Source organism: Pseudochaenichthys georgianus, chromosome 3, assembly GCF_902827115.2.
Source record: "Pseudochaenichthys georgianus chromosome 3, fPseGeo1.2, whole genome shotgun sequence".
Taxonomy (NCBI): Eukaryota; Metazoa; Chordata; class Actinopteri; order Perciformes; family Channichthyidae; genus Pseudochaenichthys; species Pseudochaenichthys georgianus.
In genome coordinates, this window is record NC_047505.1 from 21435354 (window position 1) to 21444437 (window position 9084).

The following is a 9084-nucleotide window of genomic DNA, read 5'->3' on the forward strand; positions in this document are numbered from 1 at the left end:
ATCATATACTCAACATATTAATTCCGATGGCAAACAGGTTACCGAGTGGAATAATCCAGTCGATTGAAATTATATTAGGCGACGTCGGAAATAGTCTATACATCTTTAATTCCTGATGCAACGTTAAAAATCGCCAACTCAGCCCATTACAGCATTAACACGACCTTTCTTTCTGGATGAAGGTAGCTGGGTGACACTTGTCACCAAAACAATGCCTTATTCCTGGCATAATAAATACGCGGTTTACAACGCAGACGTTATCATGGGCATGTAATATATTGGTCATGTTGACCTCAAACACCTAACGATAACGCCAGGTTTGAGGTAGCCAATGTAAGCTAACTGACTTAGCAAAACAGTATTGTTAACGCTACCTCCTAACCCTATGTAACGTTACCGAGGCTGGCATACTGGTTTTGCTGAGTTTTAATAAAACACTAAATGTACGTTGACAAACCACATAACAAAACGTCACCGTTAACTCTAATAAATATAGCTTTACAAGCTAGCCACCTAACGTTTGCGTTAGCAGGTCAATGAGCTAGCGTTTACTGTCATACCTGTTGTTGTATTTTTCCATCCTCTGTGACAACCCAGTGGGTCGTAGCTCCTCCGGTGTCTACTTTAAGTATGCAAAGAAGGATAAAAAGCTTCCCCTGGAATGACGTTTTTCGCGAATAGTTTAGACGACAGGGCAAAGACTCAGAACAGATTTTCCTGACGTCCGCCATTTTTCTGTCTCATTTTGCTCTGTGGCAAAGGCGGGCAGCCTCCGGCCACCGGGCGGCGCTCCCGTTCACACTGGGCCAAAACTCAACAGGTTTACTTTGATGACGTCTGGAAAGGAAAACAGGAAACTCTGTAGAAACGAAAAGTTCGATACGCTTTCAAGGCAAAGGTGGGTAGAATTACATTACAAAATAATTTCTGCTTTCACAAATAGAGCCAGTACCTGAACACTGTTGATGCTAAAGAGGAGGCTTGTTTGCTGTATTTGGTCAGTACGTTTTATTTGAATCGCTCTTTAGCGCAGTGATGTACAAACTTGCAGTTCCGCATCCATGGGCATGACTACCACATCAAGTGACAACATTGTTCATTGTGTTAAATTATGTAACTGCTATGATAAAGTGTGGAATAATCTCAGTGTTCGCTAAAGTGCCACTCGTTAAGTAAGGGCCTTGATGACTAACGACATATTCACCTGAGTTTAGCATGAGTTGACAACGCCAATAACTTGCTATTTAAATATATTCCTAGATATTTGAGCTGCACTGTATTTGGGTTGACAGTAGTATGTTTTTGGAATCTGTTGTATATGTATTCCCATAAAAAATTGAAAATTCATTAATTCATTAATCTCAAGGTAAAAATGCAGGATTCAAGATAATTGTCAGTTGATAGTTCAGGAAGTTGATGGTTAGTAGGGTAAGGTAAATCCTCGATAATCCTGTGTCCCTTTTCTGTTACATTCAACATTTCTGAGCTTTGTTCAGTACTTTTGTAGGATACCTTCAATGGTTGATGATGCAAAACATTGAATACTAACATAAAACACAAGGCTGTATTTCTTTTACCATTTCAGGCCTTCATTTGCCATGTTTGTCTCACTCCACAGATGGCCTGCTTTGGAAGCAATAAGGGAAGTTTGGAGGAGGACAGCTATGATGGACCTGTTGGTGGAGAGCTGTCCGACTGTGCGTTGGCAATGCTGGAAAAGCAGCGAGAATCCCTCCCCAGCCCATCAGAGAGCCCTGGCAGCAGCAGCATCTCTGCAAGTCTTCAGGCCGCTGCCCCCATCCAGGGCTATGATGTGGAGTTTGACCCACCCTTAGAGAGTAAATACGAGTGCCCTATTTGCCTCATGGCTTTAAGGAATGCCATTCAAACACCCTGTGGTCACCGTTTCTGCAAGAACTGCATTGAGAAGTCTATTCGGTATGCTATTATACAGCCTTCTAAGAATAAATGTGATCTAGGTACAGTGTGCCTAAAAAATGCAAAATGTTCACATTCCTGCATACATATTGAGCACAATGCAGAAGCTGGTATTCTTTGGGCTTTTACCTAAAGTATACATGTTCTTCCTCTTGCAAAACAGTGATGCAGGACAGAGGTGCCCTGTGGACAATGCAAGACTGTCAGAAGACCAGTTGTTCCCGGATAACTTTGCCAAGCGGGAGATTCTGTCGCTAATGGTTCGCTGTCAAAACTCTGGCTGTGCTAACAGAATGGAGCTCCGACATTTGGAGGTGAGCATTATAAAGTAAAACAGGCATCATGGATTTCAAATGCAACCAAATACATGAAAAACAGATAACCATCGTAAACAATTCAAGGAATTTACACAATTACTTTTGGTAGCATACTTCGCTTTGAATGATATGTACATCATTGTTATTACTTGGATCTGTTAAGTTGCTGTCTCATAACATGTTATTGTGATCACTTATGGTTCCATCCATCTCTAAAAAGAACTGCTTCAATAAAATATCGTAATAGAAAACTGGCAAGAAATAAGCTACTTCCCTTGTCTACACCTACATAGTCAGGACAGAAACTTCCTTCTGGCGTATTTGGCATCTACATAAATGAACAGAATTATTCTCTGGTGTGAACTATGTTATGTGAACCGTTGCTGTTTTACTACACAATAACATGAATTGCATTGTTTCAATGTCTTTTTCCTCCCAGAAACATATGGCGAAGTGTGAGTTTGCCACAGTGCCCTGCCCGCAGTGCCAGCAGTCTGTGAGACAGAGCCAGATCGAGGAGCACACGACTGTGGAGTGCACGAGGAGGCCTGTGTCATGCCCAGATTGTCTGTTGTGCTTTGTTCACGAGGAGAGAGAGGTAATGTGGACTCACTTATCTATTTGCTCTCATTGGAAAGTTATCAGCTGCATTGTGAACCAGCTGGGATTAGTCTCCTTACAATCTGTTTTGGTTTCTCATCAGCTTCATGAGCAGCAGTGTCCCTTTGCCAGTGTGAAGTGCCAGTACTGTGAGATGGATCTCCTCAGAAACCAGGTGAGCAATACAATCACAAAATATGTTAAAACGTGGTGAATCAAAATATTAGTTGGCAATGTTAATTAAGTTGATTGTTTTGTTTTTTTTACAAAATTCATAGAGTTGTGTTGGAAGTTCCAAAAAACAACAAGAAAACATATCTCTGATTCAATATTCACATTCATAAATCAGTTCTAAATACTTGTTGCGTTTCAAAAGGCATCGCATTCACTATTTGGGTAAATTGGGCAGCTTATACGTTCCCACGTTTATTGTTATGCATTTGATATAATATCAAATATCCATACAATATGTAACTTAGTCAAGGGTCAACAGTTTAATGTTGAAAAGGGAACTTATTTTATCAGCAACTTTGTTAAAACAATGGGGAACCGTTACACACCTAAGAGGCTTCTCAATACTCAAATTTCCCCTCCTGGACTCCTGGACTCCTCGGTCCTCCGGTAGTGACCCGGAAATGAATTTCAGTGCGCCATTTTGAAGGACGTCTCATTTCTCTAAATGCACACCGAGGATCGAGCATCGAGGAGGCTCTCTGGAGGAGCTATAACCGAGGATACACTGATGGTTCCTCCACGGCTCCTCCGCGGATGCATTTCCGGGATCGGTGGAGGCGTGACGCACGGCCGGACTTATCTCAGCCAATGACAGCTCTGCATGCATCCCCTGGATATTATTTTAGAACCTGCTCTCATCGCAACGCGATGTTTACAGTGAGAACAGCTGTGAGGTCCATGCAGAAAGCAGAGCAGTGTGTACAATATATATCACTCAGTATAACAGACCTACTCTCTTTATTTGCTTTAGTTTAGTAGATATCTACAAAGAGTCCATATTTTTCTAAAACCATTTAGTGCTTCACATAATAAAATACACAACGGCTGTAGCCTGATTATGCTTTAGGAGCTGTAGGTGTGTGTGGTACAGTGTGTAGGTGTGTGTCACACACACCTACACACTGTACCACACGCACCTATACACTGTACAACACGCACTGGTACAGTGTGTAGGTGCGTGTTGTACAGTGTGTAGGTGCGTGTGTTGTACAGTGTGTAGGTGTGTGTTGTACAGTGCGCAGATGCCGCGGACAGACGGGTCTCAGTTGGTTTGGTGTCCTTACTTTTAATACTTGCAAATACAACTTTTGGCCCGTAATTTCAATTCCCCATTTCAGCGACCAGAGAGAGGGGGGGATATATATATATCCAGTCTCTGATTGTGTTACGTTATTATGAGAGTGCTCTCATACTTTAAATTGCATATATTTATATAAATATATTTGTGTGTGTGTGTCCGCATCTGCAGCCTGTTATTGTCTCATTATACCGCACTCTCAATGAATTCAAAGTAAATATGTGGGGGAACAATGTTCAGCTGATCTAACAGAGATTATAAAATATGACAAAACACTCGACAGCTGATGCAGCTGTTGCCACGTAATTATGAACGGACGTCGCTTTAATATGACCGCTCAGAGGAGAGGAGTTCTCATTTCTTTAAACGTCTGCTGCTTCCCCTCCTCTCTCCTCGGTTCCCCTCCTCGGTCCTCCGCTCGCATCTCCTGTGGGCGGGACTAAGTCTCGAGGAGGGGAGTCGAGGAGGGGAAATTTAACAATTGAGAAGCCTCTCTAGTCACTTTGAATATCACAGCTGATGTGGGCTTCCACAAGTTTCCACAGCAAGTGCCATTGATGATATGTAAATGTATTTCTGTTTAAGACAGGAAATGTGTCACTGTCGCCACAAATATGCTACGATAATAATATAATATATATTGATAACTGACTTGTTGGAATCCTGATTTGAATGAATAGATCTAAATGAAGCTAAACTGATGATGTTTTTGTTTCAGATTGAATCTCATTGTGATGCAGATTGCCCGAAGGCACCCATCGCCTGTAACTTTAGCACCTTTGGATGTAAGGAAAGGGTATGTAATCAAGTTCAAGTCTTATACTTATGTTGAAAAAATCTTTGTTCTTAGTCGCAGATGTCACAAAGACGAATGTTTTGCCTGTGCAGATGCAGCGACACAACCTGGCTCAGCACATGCAGGAGTTCACTCAGATGCACATGCGCTACATGGCCGAGTTCCTGCGTGGCCTCAGCCTCAATGGCACCACACCCAAATCCCTGTGGACGCTAGGACCATCTGTTTCCTCCGAGAATCTGGGAGCAGGAGCCGCAGCAGCAGCCTCAGCCTGCAGCGGGCCCCGAGGAGCCGCAAGCTGCAGCAGCAACTGTGGCCCCAGTCCGCCTACTGAGGAGGTCCAGAAGCTCAGGGACTTGGATGGACGATTGGTAAGGCAGGATCACCGACTGCGGGAGCTCGTCATCTTTAAAGAAACACAGGTAAATGATGTCCTCGGGCCTTGACAGTACATATACTGTGTGTGTGTGTTTTTGTAAGTGTTTTTAGCATAATCTAAGATGTGTAACTGATTGTGTCTGCACAGGAGTGAGCTGAGCCACAAACATCTGATGGAACAAACTTACTTAAAAAAAAAATCCATTGAGCTGTCAGCACAGACACTCATGCTGCCATTTGTGCTGTACCCTAGTAAAGATGACCGAGTTGCTATGCTTTAGTTTTACGTGCATAAATACAGTGATTGTGAGATGGAGCCCCAAGACACAGGGCAGGTGTCCGACACTCATTGTTGTGCCTAAATGCACCCTTTGTGGACGCAGATGGATTGCTGCTCTGCTAACATCTCATGCAGCTCCTTTTTTTTAAGCCTTATCCGATTTGGATTTTTAATGATAATTAATAATAATACATGACATTTATATAGCGCTTTTCCTGGTGCTCAAAGCGCTTGACAAGCAAGTAAAACAAAATAACAACAAAAGCAAAAAGTGCTAAGCTAGGTGGAATAAGGGTGAGGGGTTAGTGGATTAGCAGTTGAAGGCAAGAGTGAAAAGGTGATTGTTTGAATGATGTGAGAGTGTTGGCAGATCTGACGTAAACTATTGTTCCCTCTCTTTTGCAGTCCGGTCACATTGCAGAGCTCAGGCGCAGAGTGTTGTCGCTGGAGGAGATGGTGAAGGAGCTGGAATCGCAGCAGTGTCACGGTGTCTTCATCTGGCGCCTTAGAGGTTTCTCCGCCCTCCTGCGGAACCAAGAAGCAAGCCTGCCCGTGGTGGAGCACAGCCCCGGCTTCTACACCGGTCGCCCCGGCTACAAATTGTGCCTGCGCCTACACCTGCAGGCCCCCAACGCCCCGCGCTGCTCCAACTACATCTCCCTCTTCGTCCACACCATGCAAGGAGCTTTTGACGGGCAGCTGACGTGGCCGTTCCAGGGAACCATCCGCCTCACCATCCTGGACCAGGGCCCAGAGGGTCAGCACCACATGGAGGTGATGGAGACTAAACCTGACCTGCAAGCCTTCCAGAAGCCCACCATCCAGCGCAACCCCAAAGGATTCGGCTACGTCACCTTTCTGCACCTGCATCAGCTGAGTCAGAGAGCCTATGTTAAAGATGACACTCTGCTCATCCGCTGTGAGGTCACACCGCGTTTTGACAATGTGATTCACCGCGAGGGCCCAGCGGTGCAGCCTAGAGGACCAGAGGCCACCATTTCGAGAGACTAAAACCTAAAACTTTAGTTTGGATGTCAGCGAGGTAGTTCTGCCAGTGTTTGAATACCACTTACTTCATATGAATGAATGCACATTAGGATGAGGTAATTGTATGTTCACACACATTTAAATGTTGGACACTTCAAGTATGCAAGTATTTATTTGTTTCCCAACTTTCAAATGTCAGTGTTTTTTTGTTGTTTAAATTTGTTTTAAAGTACAATCCTTTTATTTTACATTTGAAATGAATGTTCTCACCCACAAGGTACCCACAGTCAGCACACCTCATAAGTACACGTTTTGTAAATAGGCAATTATGTAAATCAGCTCAGAATGGCCATCCGCTCTTGTTGTAGCTGTTGGGAAACACACTGAATGTTGAAGAGCTCCCCGTGGAGCTTTTGACCCGGCGGGCACTAGAGATCATTTTATTCTATACACCATCTTCTAGTAGGAGACACACAGATTCACATGTATGCACGAGGACATGTGGGTGATGAGACAGACATTCGTAATGACTGCAGAGGGTGGTGACAAAAATAATCTGTCCCCACAAGCCATTACAAAATATAGATGTTGTTGTAGTGACCACAGTTGCCCTCACCAAATTATTTAAAAAAATTGTTAAAATAATCTTGCTTATTAAGTGCTATTCATCCAAAAACATGGAAACCTGAAGAACCTTTGTTGTGTCAATGCGCAGGGTGAACTTTTATTGGAGCAAGTGGGGAGGTATGTTGGAATAGGATCTCCATTTTTTTGTATAGATATCTATATAGGGGAGTATCATGTCAACTGGAAATGATTAAGCAGCAATTAAAGCAAAGAAACAAATCTGATATTTGGTAACGGTAATGGGAAGTGTCTTGGTTATGTTCGAGCCAAGGATGAAAATGTATGTGTGTTTGGAAAAATGCAAAAACCTCCACTTTGCAAAATAATTCTTGCGTTGGAAATGCCATCAACACAATTGCTGGACAATAGTCTCTCTAGGTCGTCCTCAGACGAGCCCTCCATCGTCGCTTCCAGTCATCCCGGGTCTCCATACATCTGGCCAGTTCATTGGTACTTTGTGCTCCTGCGTCATTCTTGAGTACGTCCACGTATGTTTGTGCGGGACGTCCTCGTGACCGATGCCCGTGTGTTGGTTCCCACAGCACCAATTTGCCGGCTGGCAGCTCTTGATGTCTTTGGCAATGTCCTGCTAGTCTCATTCTCCTGGCTGCAATGTTCTCGCTCACCCTTGGTATTCCCTCGTACAGGATGTTATAGGTAATAACCTCAGTTTCCTTGGCGTTTAGCCTAAGGCCAACCTTGGTACACTCTGACTCCACTCTGTTCAGGAGTTCCTGTGCTTGTGCATACAGTGTATATTGTGCTTATACAAAATGTCCACAGGGTACGGGTAGGGTTAAGGAATAGGAAAGGACATTTATGCGATTTCCAAATTCTGCATTTCATGCTTCACTAGTTTTCACTGTACTGTTATTGGGGCCTCACTGACATAGTAAGATAACAAATGATGCACCTTTCTCACTCGGAGTTTCTCTAACCTGGTTTCAGCACTGCTGCATGGCATATTACAAAGTTACTTATTTAGTTTCTGACAGACTTTATGGTGCATTTTACACAAGCTCCTACCGTATGTGACCTTAAATGAATATTTGAAGAGTAGACATAAATCCAACATCATTGTGCCTTTGCTTTAAACCAATATGCTGCCTGTTTAGTCTTCACATGTATTCTTGACTTTAATATATTGTATTGTTTGTGTTTGGTTTGTTTGCAGTATTGCATAGTTGTGATGTGACTGTGTATCAAATGATTTCTTTAACGTAAATGATTGAATGAGATAATGTTTCCTATGCATTTATTTAACATACGATCCAATACTGATGAATATAGCCTTAAAAAGAAAGCTCAGCTTACTTCATCTTATATATGTTTTAATCTAAATTATGTCTTTTTTGCTGCACTAAGGTTAAAATATGTCCTATAAGAATAATACCATTATCATGTTTTACAACAACGGGATACACTCGTAGTAGTAGTATAACTATTAATGTGTCCTGAAATGTAATCTTTTACAGATGATTATAGTTTGGCAAATCTTTTCAAATTGAAAGCTCAACTATTTTAAGAATGTAATTGTGGCAGCGGGGTGTGGTTAGGGCGCCAGCTGCTGGAGTGAAGGGAGTGGCTCGGCTGGAGGCCAGACAGCTGATCGGAATCAGGTAGTCAGTGCCGGAATAAAAGCATGTCGTAATCTGTTTTGCAGTAGGCGGGATCCTGGAAGGTCGCCAAAGGACCTGTGAAGGTTCCCACACGGGCAACGTTTGAGACCCGTGTATACTTTGTTTGGAGCTAATAAACGCCTGTGATCAACCAACCTGCTCGTTCCGTCCATATTTGAACCCTGTGTGAGCAGAGAGGCTCACCGTAATGAATTTAGATATATACACAT

At 43.0% G+C, this 9084-nt stretch overlaps 2 protein-coding genes across 6 annotated transcripts in view; one reads left to right on the top strand and one right to left on the bottom strand.

Annotated features, from left to right (window-relative positions):
- The window catches only part of ttc17 (tetratricopeptide repeat domain 17), a 30699-nt gene extending 29879 nt beyond the window's left edge, over positions 1-820 (bottom strand). For all 4 annotated transcript variants that reach the window (XM_034106466.2, XM_034106459.2, XM_071206344.1 and 1 more), the window contains exon 1: positions 561-820. In XM_034106466.2, coding sequence (XP_033962357.1) covers positions 561-731 — 171 coding nt within the window. In that variant the 5' untranslated portion in view covers positions 732-820. The remainder of the gene's footprint in view (positions 1-560) is intronic.
- On the top strand, positions 801-9009 carry traf6 (TNF receptor-associated factor 6). Of its 2 annotated transcripts, none has more exons than XM_034106476.1 (8): positions 801-898; positions 1619-1938; positions 2102-2252; positions 2695-2853; positions 2959-3030; positions 4886-4963; positions 5056-5385; positions 6027-9009. In XM_034106476.1, the coding sequence occupies exons 2-8, from the start codon at positions 1619-1621 to the stop codon at positions 6630-6632; spliced, it is 1716 nt and encodes a 571-aa protein (XP_033962367.1). In that variant the 5' UTR covers positions 801-898; the 3' UTR covers positions 6633-9009. The 2 variants fall into 2 exon arrangements, with proteins under 2 accessions (XP_033962367.1, XP_033962372.1); XM_034106481.1 differs by lacking the exon at positions 801-898 and adding an exon at positions 908-997.
- The last annotated feature ends 75 nt before the right edge of the window (positions 9010-9084 follow it).